Source organism: Protopterus annectens, chromosome 9.part0 (assembly GCF_019279795.1).
Source record: "Protopterus annectens isolate FY-2018-M chromosome 9.part0, PAN1.0, whole genome shotgun sequence".
In the NCBI taxonomy this organism is placed as follows: domain Eukaryota; kingdom Metazoa; phylum Chordata; order Ceratodontiformes; family Protopteridae; genus Protopterus; species Protopterus annectens.
Genome location: NC_056743.1, coordinates 270532723 through 270549497, shown reverse-complemented (window position 1 = coordinate 270549497; position 16775 = coordinate 270532723). Strand labels below are relative to the sequence as shown.

At 37.9% G+C, this 16775-nt stretch overlaps 1 protein-coding gene across 1 annotated transcript in view; it reads left to right on the top strand.

Moving 5' to 3' along the window:
* Positions 1 to 16775, top strand: part of PEX16 (peroxisomal biogenesis factor 16) — a 599892-nt gene that overhangs the window by 306811 nt on the left and 276306 nt on the right. The window contains exons 6-7 of the mRNA XM_044082857.1: positions 5496 to 5576; positions 9300 to 9455. Of these exons, the coding sequence (XP_043938792.1) occupies positions 5496 to 5576; positions 9300 to 9455 (237 nt within the window). The remainder of the gene's footprint in view (positions 1 to 5495; positions 5577 to 9299; positions 9456 to 16775) is intronic.

Genomic DNA, 16775 nt, shown 5'->3' with positions numbered 1-16775 from the left:
ATTTCTTTTTCCAAACCCTATGGCTGACCCTTCTTTTTTAGACCAAAGACATGGGCTCTAATCATCTTACTACCTCTAATCCTATACCCTCTGATAAGGATAGCTGAACATTTGATGGGTTTTCAAATACTCCCCCCCCCCCTCACTCCCAGCTTTCAGAAGAGTTGTCAGGCGCACATGTCTAAATATGTTCTAGTAACCTTTTGAGACATGAGTAAGGCAATTGCAGAGTTACTTTCTAGTTCTTTGAGCATTCTTTGAAATGCTGTAGATGCCATCTCTGGAGCAGTAGCAACTGGATCATTGTTGAGCGGGTATGCATGGCTAAGATACAAAGACCGTATTGAGGTTGTCAAATCTTAAATTCTTAATTTTCCCTTTTATGAAAAAGTATTATTTGGCATCTCATTAGCTGGAATTTTGAAGGAATTTAATGAAATGGGGAACTTATCCAAGGTGTTAAAGCAATTATTTCAGTTTCCAATCAAACAGCAGTTGCCCTTCTATCATTGAACTGTTTTATAAAAAATAATTTAAATAGCCTCAGCAGCAGTCTGGGCAGGTCAACTCTTTAAAAAAAAAAAAAAAAAAAAGGAGAGGCACTGTAAGAAAAATGATCCCCCGCCCCCATGACAGCTTCTTCAACTTTTCAAGAAGTTTGCTTCCTTATCTTGCCCTTTGTTATCAGGCCACATCAGATTTCCTGGGTATTACACATTCAAAACATATACAGGTAACAGTGGGACGGTCTTCCTTCAAAAATAAAGTTCCTCCTCACCCCAAAATCAAATCCATCACTTTCCTTCTTGTGCTTTCCCATAGGTTATCCCAAGGCTTAATGGAATCTGTAACTGTCAAAATGAAAAAGTATTCTATTCAAGAATGTTTATAGTGACAAAAAAGAGGGTTCCTGGAGACAAATAACTTGTCCTTCCTAAATTTTAATATAAATGCCCTAAAATTAAAAATGCTCACAGTTCAATCTCTTTTTCCTCTGATTCCTTCTCTAAGTTGTTAGCCATCTTTTAGGTTCAGAGGTGCCAGTCACCACCATCCTGTTCACAGAAAATTCAGACGCTTTTTAAAGTTTTCCGATTCTGGTTCACATTTTCACTTCTCATCTTTACCTCTTGATCTGTCCAAAGCTCCAAGGGTACTCATAAAATGTCTAACACTAGTGCTTGCTTTTTGCAATTGCAGGGCATTCACATCTTTCCCTACTTAAGCAACTGCCTTATTTTTTGAAGACTCTGTTCAGGGTTGTCGGGAATCTCACCTGTTTGTCAAAAATCTGTCTGAGAACCTGGGATTTTACCTCAGTCTGGTGAAATCATCTGTTATCCTTTCTTACAAACTAACATTTCAGGAGTGCTTTTCAAATGGCCTTATCTTCCTTTAGAAAAAGTAAACTTTTACAAAGCACAGTTTCTCCAGATTCCTCACCAGTCAATAAGTACAACTAAGGAATATCTCTGGATTTGGGATGCATGGGCTCCACTATTCTGTTGATCCCATTAGCCAGGTTACAGATGAGAAAAATTCATTGATCTCTCAAATTTGTGTGAACCCATCACTGGACCACTCTGTCTCTTCAAATTCCTGTAGTAAACTACTTTCTCAGCAAGGAACGACATTAGTGGATAGACCAATAGCTTTTGAATCTTGATCATCCAGTTTCCTCCAACCCCATTCCCAGTCTGTAATCACTGGTGCACCAGCCTTTGGGGGCTGTTTCCAGTGGATTTAAGGTGCAGGGTTTTTAGTACCATTATTTCAAGAAAAAACACACAAGCATAAAAGAAGTTAAGACAGTGATAAATGCATTCATGACTCTTAGCCATTTGCGAACTCCCAGGACTAATCACAGACAACACTACAGTGGCATGGTATCCTGTGAAGAGTAGCCATGATAGCCTGTGAATTTGCAAATGTGCTTCCATATCATTGTTGCAGTATTCTTCAGTAAAGGGATCCCCTGCCATGGGTAGCCCAATATCTGGCCAGTATACCAAATACACCCCACTAATGGCATAAGGCATAAAGGTGACGTACGGATGTACATACTTCGTACCTTTTTTTACCAACAGTCCAAACATTTTTGATTGTCAGTCTGAACGCTCCTTCATTTGTGCTGGTTACCAAGCCATTATCAGATAAGTGCTCTTTTGGAGTTCTGCTCTTGTCATTTTTTTCTTTTGGTTTGTGAGTTTGTGTGTCACCCAGAAAGGGAAAATGTCTGTGTGGGAGACAGAGTCCCCATAAGGATCATCTCAAGCAGTGTCTCTTTTGCTTGGGTGCTACTTATGACCATACTAAGTGCTTGATTTGTCAGGAATTTCTGTCTAAGACCCTGCATAGTCATCTCTCCTCCTGGTCTATCGACCTGGAGAACCAGTGTCTTAAGTTGTTGGCACAGGGTACGATGGCAGGATCATGCCATTCTGAAGTTCAGCTGCTGTGCCACCTTCCATTGACCTGTCTGTCGAGGCTGGTGAAAGATCTGAGCATTGTCCAGTTGCTCCATCTGATTCCTCTGCCATGATCATGGATCCGGCTACTGGCACATACTTGGAGGCTGTGCAGACTTCAATTGCAGATATTAAGGGGGAACCTCAGCCATAGCCGGCCTTAGGCATAGGCCAGCTAGGCTGCTGCCTAGGGCGCAGCTGTAGGAGGGGCACTTTTCTAGTAATCTGGATGGTGTAGGTATACCAGGATGGAGGCACCAGGTGGTGTTGGGGGCACTGTGGAGCCCTTTTGCCTAGGGCACCAGTTGACCAAAGGCCGGCCCTGACCTCACCTGATCATATCTGAGTGACTGAGGGGTGTTCTGCAGATTCTTGTTTGGGAAGGTACTTTTTTTTCAAAGGCCTGGATACCAATTCCATCCTGGAGGCTGCTGCTTGGTCCTCTGTCCATACCTTTACTAAGCATCACATATTGGATGTTGTTTCCATAACCAGAGCTGGCTTTGCCAGAGCTATCCTGCATGGTTTTCTGGAGGATTCTGGGCATTCCTCCTCCCAGGTTTCCTCTTGAGCTTTTGTAATCCCCCTGTAGTGAAGAGTACCGATATTGAAGGAGATAGTACAGTTGTGTAAAATCTTACCATAACAGTAAATGTTCTTCTCTTCGTTTTTGTAGTATTCACTCTCTCCCTCCTCCCCATTTTCTTTACTCCTTCTTTTTTTCTTTGGGATGCACATGTTCTCCTCCTTTTATCCTTGAACTGTTGTTTTTCCTGGGGCTTTTCGCTTCTGAGATATGAACACACACATCACCTTTATGCCCTATGCAGTGAGCTGAGAGCATACATGTGACATACAAAGTCCTTGAAAATCTAAGGCTTTGGTATACTGGCCGGACGTTAGGCTACCCTTGGCAGGGGATCCCTTTAGTGAAGAATACTGCAACAGTGAAGAGAAGGACATGTACTGTCATAGTAAGATTTTACACAACTACTTTCAGCACAGTCTATCCCTTTAGTCTGCTTGTATTCCATCACAACAGAATACCACAGTAGACACAGTTAACAGATCCAGAACAGACCTTCACAAATGGAAGTTACACATGAGTTTCCATGACATCATCCACCTGTGTGGAATTCCCTAGATGGATCTGTTTGCTTCCATCCACTACAGACAGCTGTAGAAATTCTGCTCCACTTTGCAGAAAGATCTGAAAGACGGACTCCTTTTCATTCCCATGGTCAGGAATGTTTATTTATGTCTTTCCCATTTTTACGCTGATAACCACAATTCCAAAAGGACACTCACAAAATAACAATGGTAACTCCCTTCTGGCCCAGACAAAAATTAATTCTCCCTTCTCATAAAATGGCAAAGGGGAATTACCACAACCTTCCCCACAGGAGAAGATTCACTAGCACAGGACAAGGGCTCTCTGATTCACCCCATCCTACAGAAATTTACATCTCACTGTATGGATGATAGAATTTTGATCCCCTGATCCGCCCTTTTTTGAGGATGAGCAGCAGTTATTAGACAAGAGTAAGTAACCTGCTACTAGGAAATGAATCCTATTTGAAAAATGGAAGAGATTTTCTAGTTGGTGCCACAAGAAGAACCAGGACCTTTTCAAGGCTGCATCTCCTCTGAATCTTTAGTGTCTGTGTGAATTTGATCAAAGCTGGCTTTTATTACTTATCTATTAAGATTCATCTTTCAGCCTTTTCTGCTTGTCTGCCCTTAGATCCCCTTTTCCTCCTTATCTAAAGTGAAGCAGTATTTGAAAGGGGTACTACACATTATTCCACTCAGGAACAAATGGTTGCTGCTTGGGATCTAAACTTGTCCTAATAAAACCTGCGCATTTTGGCTGTTGAAACAGCTCAGTGAGCTGATTTAAAGTTGTCAACATGGAAAACCGTCTTTCTTACTACTTTGACTTCGACTAATAGAGGGTCTGAAATTTAAGCTTTCTTGGTGACATAGCCGTGGCTTACCTTCCATAAGGACAGGGTAATCTTGAGAACTAACCTATCCTTCATGCCCAAGGTTGTTTCAGAATTTACTTTAAATCAATCAATTCATTTCCCCGAGTTCTACACTGTACCAAAAAAAAAAGGCAGGGGGAATCCTGTACACTCTGTATGTCCACTGGCAACTACGATACTACATTAACTGGACAAAAGACTGTAGATCTTTCAGTCAGCTCTTCCTTTTCTTTGAAAGTGAAAGGATAACCAGTGCCAAAGCATACAATTTCCAAATGGTTGTACCATACTGTCCACTTTTATTATACTCGCCATGGAAAGTCCCTTCCTTAGAACGTCAGAACTCATTCTACCAGGGTATTGGCTCTATCTAGAGCATTTTGGAAAGTGGCGGACTCTAGAAGTATTCTAGAGGCAGCAACTTTGTCTTTTGCACAAACTTTCACTAAACATTATAAGATCAAGTCCTTCTCCAAAGCAAGAGTGGTTTTTACTAGGCCTGTTCTCCAGTGGGGGCATGCATTTTATTGATTTGTTATTATATCTATAACACATTTATTTTATGTTTTAAGAGCTTATCTTTTTAAGCTGTTGCCTTTGGCTTAGTTCATGGCTAAAAGTAATGCAGCCAGGTCAGTTCACTCACCTGGGTAGCAAAAGTTATAATTCAGTAAATATATCTTTAAGTGGTCTAGTGTGATAGAGCCTCGTTCCCACTGTAAACCTCTGCTGCCTTTTTTGGAGTCTTCCCATAATGGGAGCATGATGGGATTGTATTGTACTTAAGACACATCTCTTTATCCATTGGTCAAGATGACATGTAGTAGCTAAGGAGAGGGAAGACGTCAAAAGAGAATTTTGTTAAACTCATTGAGCATTGAGTATTTCTATAGGTAGAGACATAAGGGTGAAATGGGGTGGTACTAACATCGGAAGGCACCTGCTGCTGTAATGAAGCTCCACAGCATGGATCTTCTGCAGTAGACACACACAAAACAATTATAGTGAGTTATTCATACAATTTTTTTTTTTCTGACAGATACAGTAGATGAGACCGAAGGGAAGGAGTCATCATACATTGGGAAGCGCAGCAACAGGGTCATCAGGTCACTAAACAACAGTAAGGTGCCTTCTTGTTTTCTTTGTACTATTTATACTTGTTGGGCCTTTGAACCACTTATTCTGCTTGTACTAGATTACATTAATAACATTTTAACCTCGAACTAAGCAAGAAAGCAGTGCTTAAGCAACACAAAGTGCAGCATCCAATAACCAGCCAAAAAAGTGCTGCAGAGGAACCAGGCTCGACTCCTGAAAATCCAAATTAAACTTTATTATAAAAACATAAACGCTTGACTAAATCACTGCATTTTCATTTCACAGACGACTTCAGATGTAACACACTAAACTCTAGGGTTTATGTACTCCATCTCTTATAATCCATCTTGTTAATTGACAATTAAAAACAATTGAATGTCAGTAAATAGTCATAGCAACACAGAGTAAGTAAATAACCATATCAGCAAAATATAAAACTAAAAGGAATAAAACTATATATTAAATAATAAACTATTACCATATTATCTGTTTTTAATAACAGCCTATAAATATATTTGATAAGTGAACAAATCCAAATAAAAAAATATAGCACTCCGTAAAACAAACGCCTTACTGCTCGAAATAACTAAGATAAATAATCCAAATACAAAAATGGCAGCGAGGCAACCAGGCAACTCAAATCTGTTATTCACCATAAAAAGTTTATTGGATACATAAAATTGGTAAGCGCTTTCACTAGATAGCTTCCTCAGACCTTCTAAATGAATAACACTCAACTCTCATTTTATAAAACAATTCAAAAATCAAATAGCCAATCAATGCGCTTTAACCCATTAAGACATTCATTATAGAATGCAGTAAGTTATTTAAAAAGATGCGCTGAATTATTTAAAATCCTAACATATATACGGACAGCAAAAAAAATCATAAACTTAATAACTGAAATACAATGTACAAATAAAGTATAATGAAATAAGTCATTATTATATTATCTATTAATTTTCCTACTTTTCAACAGAGGTTTAATAGAGGTCCTTTCATTGAGCCCCTTTCCTGCATCAGATCTAAGGGCAATGATCCATTTAACTTCTCTCCCTTCTGTAAAATTTCTAATATCTCCTTCCCTTAAACTAGGCATAACCTCAATAGGTCTAAAGTTAAATTTATGTTCCTTATCACACTCTAAAACATGTTTAGGTAATGCATTACTTGTAGAATGAATCCTGATACTATACAAGTGTTCCCTAATTCTATCTTTGAACGGCCGATTGGTCTTTCCAACATAAAAAGAAAGACATGTCTCACACTCTGCCAAATATACTATATTAGATGTAAAACAATTGGCAGTCACCCTAAATACAAATTGTTTGTGAGTATCTGAGCGCTTAAAAATATTACTGGTGTTAATACACTGGCAATTGTTACATCTGAGAGATAACTTGTAGGAGAATTGCCTAAATTCTCCTATAAAAATAGAAAGAATTTAAAAAGGCTATTGCATTATACGAATAAGAATAGTAAGAAAAGAGAGGGTGATAGAGATGCTGCTACACAACAATGTGGCAGATGTAATTATTGCCAATATATTAACACCAATAATATTTTTAAGCACCCAGATACGAACAATTTGTATTTAGGGTGACTGCCAATTGTTTTACATCTAATATAGTATATTTGGCAGTGTGTGAGACGTCTTTCTTTTTATGTTAGAAAGACCAATCGGCCGTTCAAAGATAGAATTAGGGAGCACTTGTATAGTATCAGGATTCATTCTACAAGTAATGCATTATCTAAACATGTTTTAGAGTGTGGTGAGGAACATAAATTTAGCTTTAGAGCTATTGAGGTTATTATGCCTAGTTTAAGGGAAGGAGATATTAGAAATTTTACAGAAGGGAGAGAAGTTAAATGGATCATTGCCCTTAGATCTGATGCAGGAAAGGGGCTCAATGAAAGGGCCTCTATTAAACCTTTGCTGAAAAGTAGGAACATTAATAGATAATATAATAATGACTTATTTCATTATACTTTATTTGTGTATTGTATTTTAGTTATTAGGTTTATGATGTTTTTACTGTCTGTATATATGTTAGAATTTTAAATAATTCAGTGTATCTTTTTTTAAATAATTTACTGCATTCTATAATGAATGTCTTAATGGGTTGAAGCGCATAATTGGCGCTTTGATTTTTGAATTGTTTTATAAAATGAGAGTTGAGTGTTATTCATTTAGAAGGTCTGAGGAAGCTGTCTAGTGAAAGCGCTTACCAATTTTATGTATCCAATATACATTTTATGGTGAATAACGGATTTGAGCTGCCTGGTTGCCTCACTGCTATTTTTGTATTTGGAATATTTGATAAGTATTTAAACATAAAACAATCATTACAAACATTTTTAAAAAAAAATTGTAAAAACGATATATATTATACTATTAAGCACCATCTAGTGTCCTAAAAGCAACATTACATCTAATTTATAGAAGTTCAGTTGTTTGTAATTGTCAGTTAACATGATTGGTTATGGGAGATGAGTATATAAACCCTAGAGTGTGGTACGTCTGATGAAGTTTGCGAAACTAATATGTTTTTATAATAAAATTTAATTTGGATTATCAGGAGTCAAGCCTGGTTTCTCTGCAATGCTTTTTTGTCTGATTATTAATGTTATGCCAGCCCGCAAGTTGTTTTTTATAATAATGCCTTCTGCTTTTTGATGATGGGACAGATACTTTACACTGTTTTCACGAATTTGTATTAATGTTTGACCTGTGCTCAAGCTGTGTTGCTTTATAATCTAGAAACACTAATTCAAAAATTTTACTTGTTTTCTGATCTTTTGTTTTGTTTGTTTTTCATACTTTCTGGTATCTATTAGCAGATAACAGTATATGAAATCTTACCTTGTATGTTTAATCTTTTTGTCCCGTGCTTTTTAGATATTGAATCTAGGCAGATCATTTGTATTGACTGGAAAGAAAGTACATAATTACTTCCTATTGAACTGTACTTTGTGGCTGAAAGACAAATTATTTCTTCGAAGTCAGACTGGAGGGATACATGACTAAGAAGGAATAATCTTCAGTTGAGCAATGGTTTTCAGCTTCTAACCTTGGGGAGCTCTGATGGAGATGGTATGGACATTTGAAGCGCACTTGCGTGGTAGCATCCAAGAAGTAGCCAGAACTGACACTGTTCCCTCCCTTCCTCCCTTCATGCCCCTCTTTGTCGTTTTATTTATTTTTTATTTTGTAACTTAACTGTTTTATATCAGTCTTTCTGTTGTTGGTTGCATATGACTCCATTTACTTTTCCTAGGGATCCCGTGTGATATTTATGACATTGAATCTTTACATATGTATTGTGTTAAGCATGGCCATCATATCCTCTTCCATAAAGTTCCAGGAGTAGTAGAAGCTGTAATTTTGTGTTTGTCCTTCCATAGCCATAATTTTATGACAAATGCATAGGATGAGCATTACATTAATGCCTGGAAGTATGGGGCTGCTGTGGCTTTTGTTTCTTCCAATTCTCACATCATTCATTATTTTATTGCTATAGCTGTGTGTTATTTATTTAAATGACTCATTGGATTAGCTCTCACAGTCTTTGCAGACAGAAATTTCATGACTCCTTTACATAGGTAGGACTGCCACAAACATTTTGAGGTTATTTTGTTTTCTTCAGATTATACTGAAACAAAGCTAAATGGGAAGATTAGGGTGAGTGGATGATGCGGAGTTGCAGAATTTTTTTTCATGTGTATTGTTTTCCTTTTGTTTCAGCATCCTCGTCACATGTGAGGTGGTGGGGCCTGCCACAGCAATATAACAACGCAAACCGTAACCACACAGAGCTACCTGATCAACAGGTGTCAACACCACTCGGGACACAGGAAACAGTTGCTGAATCTCTTTACATCGCACGTCCGTTTCTGCACTGTATCCTCACCTTTCAGCCATCTGGTTTTTATCATCCAGTAATTCTTGCAGTAGTTGTTGAGGTGCCATGTTTCTTGACACAACATGAAGATCTTGAATTTGCTTTTTATTTAGTCTTCTTGAGCAATGCAATGTAAATATGAGATTAAGCACCTCTGGAAAAAGTCTGGGATGTAGTTGCAAGACTGTTACAGTTTTTTGGGTTATAAACATGATGCTGGCATACTTTGAGTTTGGCAGCTAGTTTTAGAACTACTGATCAAGGTGCTGCAGGGGTGGGTAAGCTTCTTTCTATAAAGACTTTAGGAACCAACAGCAGACAATAGCAGGTGGCCGAGATGAGGAACTTGAGATAATACAATTTATTGTATACAGCTTCTTAGTTTACACTATTGCCTGATTTAGAAAAAGGATAGAATATCAATTAACATTTAAGTGCAGGATCTGGTCTGGAGTGTATTTGAATGAAATAGAAGAGAGATGGAAAATAGAGGGACAAAGGTCTAAAAGAAGATGAGAAATGGGGTCGTTGTGGGAGATGAGGGGCCATATGTAATAGACACAGGGAGGTAATACATGGAATAAACCATCTGCAGACAGTACAAGAGTTGAGTAACATCTTTGATTTCTGATGATTTGTAAGGTAAAAAGTAGAGAAGAAGAGAGTAAATGGTGAGGAATAACATCATTGTCAAGGAAGTTTGCCAATATGGAGTGCTGTGGGGAGATGAGACATGAGCTGGTTTCTTACTAGAGTATATGACTAAGTGAAGTTTAACCCTTTTTTTTTTTTTTACAAATTTTCATCATGGTTTACTGAAAAACTCACTTTGTGCATTGGAGTGCTAATAGCTTAGGTTTTGCACGGTTAAAAATGAGGGTATTTCTGCTAGTTAAGTAAAACTTTTTTCTCTGCCTTAATGTAGGTCTTTTCTCTTTGCTGAAGCAGTGGGCCATCACTTCCTCATTACCATGTTCTAACTGTAACTAAGGATTTTTAATTAGTTCCTTAGCCCAGATTCATTCATTTTTTTGCTAATTGGGAAATTAAGCCAAGTACAGACCATGTACAGTGACAGCCCAAAGAAAGAAAGCTTCAGCTCCGCAAAATGTAAAACATTCCTGTACCACATCCCCCCAAAAAAGATCCACAAGTGAATTAGCCCCCAGACTGTTTGTGTTTGCTCGCATGTGTGGGCACACTTGCGCTCACATGTGTATTCTGCAATAGAGTGGCATCCTGTTTGGAATTAACTTTCTGGTGTATACTTATTTAGTCCTGTGATAAGTTCTGTCTCCCTGCAGCACTGAGTTTGATAAAATTATATAATCGGAGAATGAATAAATAGAAAATCCACAGTACAAATAAAAATCTGCCAGACTTACAAATGTATTTTAGTAAGTGTAACTGCAAAAGAAAGTAAATGTGTTAGCAGCAAGCATGAGTGGAAAAAATGTATTTGTGCTGTCAGCAGTACTTCATTATTTGGTGTACTGCTTATGATTTATGAGTTAAGTTAATGCAAGAATGTGTCGGCAGTAAACATGATGCTCTGAGTGGTAAATGCAAGTAAAATTTAAATATGCCAAATGCAGTTTGTCATTACTCAGATGGGGTGTTAGAATGCATAATTAACTTTGTGCTTCTTGCATCTTCGATCAGCATCCTGGAGAACTATGATCGTGCTCCAAACTTGAGGGTGGGGAAACAAGCCTGTAAAGTGCTTCTATAGCACAACAGCTGACTTTGTCTGCACTTTCACAGGCATGTAACAAGTTGTGACACATCCCTTAAGTGCTGTTACGGTTGGGTCACAGAGGAGGGATGTTCCTTCACTCCCAGCTGTCCCTGAATATCTTGCCTCATGTTTTCATTCTGTCCACAGATATTTAAACATGTCAGTCTGTAAGTAATGCATTTAATAACTGTCTGTGACTTTTTTCTCCAGTTATATTTACTTGCTGTCTATGTGACAACTCTCGCTAAGTGCTTTACTGGCTTTGAAAGCCAGTAAAACACTTGTCTTTTTTTTTTTCCTTTGTATCTGGTTGTAGATGGAGTAGGTAAAACTCCATGCAGTATAAAGAGTTAGTATCGGGTCTCATTAATCATAACCAGTTATGTGTTCTCGATATGGACACTTCTCTCTTGAGGCAAATTTCTTGGCATCAGTGTTTTGAACACAATATTTGGTTACAGTCAGAATACTGATCATAACACAGTGTGTTTGCTGCTAGCAGGAAATGTTGCATCAGCATGCACAATACAGATGTATCACTTTAGAGCTCGTTGTTATTTTTCATAGTATGTTTCCATTAGTCGATAGGAAGCTACAGATTCCTTTGAGCTGACTGACTTAAAACAATGCTATGAAATGTTACTCAGTTGTACAAAAGATTAACTGCTGTTTTACTTGCAGCTTTGATATCCTTAAAGTCGATACATAGTGCTGGCCTTTCTGTGCATATTGTCATTATTAATGCTGCTCCCTACCAAGCTGAAGGTGTAAGGACTGTGGAAGACCAATTTCTTTGAAGTGTTTGTGCAGAGTTTTAGCACTTAATCTTTTACACCCTGGCATGTGACGTCTACAGTTCCTTGATGTATTTTCGCCCTATAATTCAAAAGTATTAAAAATTATATTTTCCCTCTGCTGAGATTAGCTGAACTTCTCCTTTGGTGATGCATCAGAGAAGAGCTTGTGTGGGGATATGTTCAGAAACTTTAATGGGTCCACCACTGCATGTGCATATTTATTTCGCTCTACAATTATGTCACCATAATGTACATTTAAGTAGGTGGGTCATTTAAAAGTTTATAAGGCTTTTTTTATTGAAAAAAAAAAACATATATCATGAAAGCTAGAAGAAAAAAGGGAATGGTAGCACTCAAGTCACCGTATCTCATGATGCAGCTGTAAATTCTGTTGAAACACTTTACCTGCTTAAACCTATGACTCACAGACTCACAGGAAGAATTCTGCATTATTGAACTTCTTGTTAGAAGATGAGGCTGACAAGTCTCTGTAGTCTTCATTTATTTCAAATAAAGCACCAAAAGTAACCACAGTGTAAAATATAACAAAAAAAAGTCCAAAACATACATTGTGAAGCAGTAGGAAACACTGTCAGTCAGCCAAGCTCTTCAGTCCAAGCTGTTTTTATGCTTCCAACAAACAAAGACACAGACTGAGCACTTTCATCCCCTAAACTGAGGACTTCATCAGAATCTAACTGCACTCCATAGTACAGCCTTTAAATACTGTTAAAAATGAGTGATGTCATCACCCTTCACAATCCTTTAAAGATACAACTACCTTAATGCTCAAATGAAATGCACTACAAATACCTTTTAACACAAGAACGTTTTAACAAACATCATTTATAAAAAAGAACTTTTCCAGTTCCAAGACAATCATCAAATGTAAACTTAAAAATTGTATTAAGAAAAAAATCAACCACATTTTGTCCATTGACTTGCTTTCTAACATATATATATATATATACTGTGTAGTTGAACCCCCCACACACGCACACACACAGACGATACACAGTACTTATGAGGTAGCTTTCTTCACTAATATTGGTTTTAAGGCTACCATTTCATTAAGACCTGGTGCATGGGTCATAGCTAGTTTTATTTGCCACTTAATTTTCCTTTCCTCTATATAATTCCTGTAATCTCCCCTCTAGGATTTGGTCTTACTCGTTCCACAATACCAAACAAAAACTGAACAAAATTTGCACATACTAATGAATGTTTATATAGGGCATTATTTATATTTCTTGTGGCAGTCTTTTACTGGTGTTCATATATTCTGTCTTGCCTATGTAGTAAGCTGGACAGGTTTTACAAGCTGCCAGATACATCACCCCTGATGTTGGACAATTTCCTTTTTCAAAGAGCGAGTTAGACCAAGGACTGTTGCCAAGAAACTGCTTGTTGGCATCCAGTGAGGTAATCCTGGAACCAGGCAAGAGTAGCTTTACAGAAGTTTAGTTCAGAGAGGGCATGTAGGAGTTTTGTATGTGAAACCATATCAAAGGCTTTAAATAGGTCGATAAAGATAGAAGATACAAAGTTGGTGTTATTCCTATGGCAATTAACATTGTTAGTAAATGACATTAGTACAGTTGTACTGTGGAATGGTCAAAAGCCATGCTGGGTGTTAGTTAGGAGGTTATTGGTAGTCAGGTAGTTAGTAACTTCCATATGAATGACCCTCTCTAGAATTTTGGACAGTGGTGATAATATTGCTGTTGGTCGATAGGTACCGAAATCAGTTGAGGACCCACCTTTATGTAAGGGTATTACGTAGGTTTTCCAAATGGGAGGTACTTGCTGTTCTGCAATGGACCGATTGATTAATATTGATATAGGATAGGCTATACCATCTGCTGCTAGCTTTAGGTATTCAGCATGTAAGCTGTCTGCTGCTAGTGTTGTGGGTTTTAGCCTCTCTAGTAATTTTTTGATAGTGTTTGTTGCTACAGGTTGTAGGGTGAAGTTGGAGTTTATGATGGGAGTGGTAGTTTTGAATGAAGAGGGAGTTTGTTGGATAGTGCTAAGATGGTTTCAGTTATGTATTTATTAAATCAACAGAACCACGACTTGCTGGGTAAAGTGCTCCTCAGAAAAATTATATACTCAACAACAAAACACAAAAGGAGCTCACCAACGCTGATGTTAACAAAAAACTCCAGTTTCACTTCAAGAGTTTAATATTCAAAACAAATGCTGGATCCAAAAGTAAGCGCTTTCACGTTCACAAACGTTTCATCAGACTTCAAGTCTTGAAAAACTGGAGTTTTTTGTTAACATCAGCGTTGGTGGGCTCCTTTTGTGTTTTGCTGTTATGTATTTATTAAATTGAGTAGCAATGTTTTCTGAGTTACTTGTGGTGGTGGGAGGGGTTGTATTGATTTTGTATGGCTGAAGGATATTATTTATTGTAGACCACAATTTTTGTGGGTTTTTATGAAACTTGTTTTGGATTTCTGAGTAATAATTTATCTTGTCTTGTTTAATCTGCCTCTTTGCTTTATTTCTAACTTCACGGTAGGATTGGAGAGCAAGTTGGGACCTTGTTTTAGTCCAATTTACCCAAGCCTTATCTCTGGCTTTAAGGAGTGTTAATGTTTCCTTTTTTAGCCATGGGGCATAGTTAGATTTGACACATATCAATCTACTGGGGGTTTGAGAATTTAGTATGGAGAGGAAGGTGGAGTTGAAATAGTCAACAGTTTTCTGTAGTGGTAGATGTTTCAAAGGTGTCCAATTTCTCTGTTTAAGTATATATATACATTTTTGGGGGTTTAGGTGTCTCTTCGTATTTGAAAGTGTGTGGGTAGTTTTGTTGGATTTGTACGATTCCTAAGTATGTAGGAAAGTGATCACTGAGAGTATATGTACAGTGGATATAAAATGTTTACACACCCCTATTGCAATGCCAGGGTTTTGTGATATAAAAAAGTGAGACCACAATAAAACATTTCAAAACTTTTCCCACCTCTAATGTGACCTAAAACCTGTACAATTCAGTTGAAAAACAAACAAATCTGTTAGGGGAAAAATATAAAAAAATAAAAAAAGTGCAATACGCTGGTTACATAAGTGTGCACACCCATAAACTAATACTTTGTTGTGTGCACACCCTTAAACTAATACTTTGTTGAACCACCTTTTGATTTAATTACAGCATCCAGTCTTCTTGGGTACACAGCTGCCTTCAGTTAAAGAGACTGATTAACCCCAAATAAAGTTCAGCTGTCCTAGTAGGATTTTCCTGACATTTACTCAGCTACCTGCTACAGCAAAAGCCATGTTTCACAGACAGCTTACAAAGCACCAAAGGGATCTCATTGCTGAAAGGTATCATTCAGGAGAAGGTTCCACAAAAATTTCCACAGCATTGGATATACCATGAAATACAGTGAAGACAGTCATCAAAAAGTGGAGAAAATATGGGATAAAAGTGACGTTGCAACGAACTAGATGTCCCTCCAAAACTGATGAAAAGAAAGACGAAAACTGGTCAGGGAGGCTGCCAAGAGACCTACAGCAACACTGAAGGACCTGCAGGAATTTCTGGGAAGTACTGGTATGTACTACATGTGACAACAATGTACCATATTCTTCATATGTCTGGACTATCGGGTAGGGTTGCAAGACGGAAGCCTTTTCTTGCACAGAAAAACATCCAGGCCTGGCTAAAATTTGCAAAACAATACATCAAGCCTCCCAAAAGCATGTGGGAAAATGTGTTATTCTCCGATGAGACCAAGGTTGAACATTTTCGATACAATTCCAAAACATACATTTGGCGCAAAAACAACACTTTGCATCACCAAAAGAACACCATCCCCACGGTGAAGCATGGTGGTGGGGCAGTATCATGTTTTGGGGTTGCTTTTCTTCAGCTGGAACTGGGGCTTTAGTCAAGGCGGAGGGAATTATGGAACAGTTCTAACTACCAGTCGCTTTTGGCCTAAAACCTTCAGGTGTCTGCTAGAAAGCTGAAGATGAAGAGGAATTTCACCTTTCAACAAGACAATGATCCCAAGCATACATCCAGGTCAACAAAAGAATGGCTTCACCAGAAGAAAATTAAAGTTTTGGCATGGCCCAGCCAGAGCCCAGACCTAAATCCAATAGAAAATCTGTAGGGTGACCTGAAGAGGGCTGTGCACAAGAGATGTCCTCACAATCTGACAGATTTGGAGCACTTTTGCAAGGAACAGTAGGCAAATATTGCAAAGTCAAGATGTGCCATGCTGATAAGACTCCTACCCAAGAAGACTGAATGCTGTAATTAAATCAAAAGGTGCTTCAACAAAGTATTAGTTTTAAGGGTGTGCACACACAACAAAGTATTAGTTTAAGGGTGTGCACACTTATGCAACCAGCGTATTGTACATTTTTTATTTTTTTAGATTTTTTTCCCCCGAACAGATTTGATTGTTTGTTTTTCAATTGAATTTTACATGTTATAGGTCACATTAAAGGTGGGAAAAGTTTTGAAATGATTTATTGTAGTCTCATTTTTTATATCACAAAAACCTGGCATTTTAATAGGGGTGTGTAAACTTTTTTATATCCACTGTATATACTGTATGTATACATACACAAAAATGCATTTGTGGATGACATAGGACTTGTGCAGCTATCCTGGGACTGTGGTCCAACTGGGGCGTTCAGTTCTGAGGAAAGGTATGTGCAGATGTCACTTTTATGGCCCACACATCCTACAGCCAACATCAGATGTTCCATGTACCTTGCAGTGACTCAAGCATTTGTGTACTGGCCAGATGTTTGGGTAG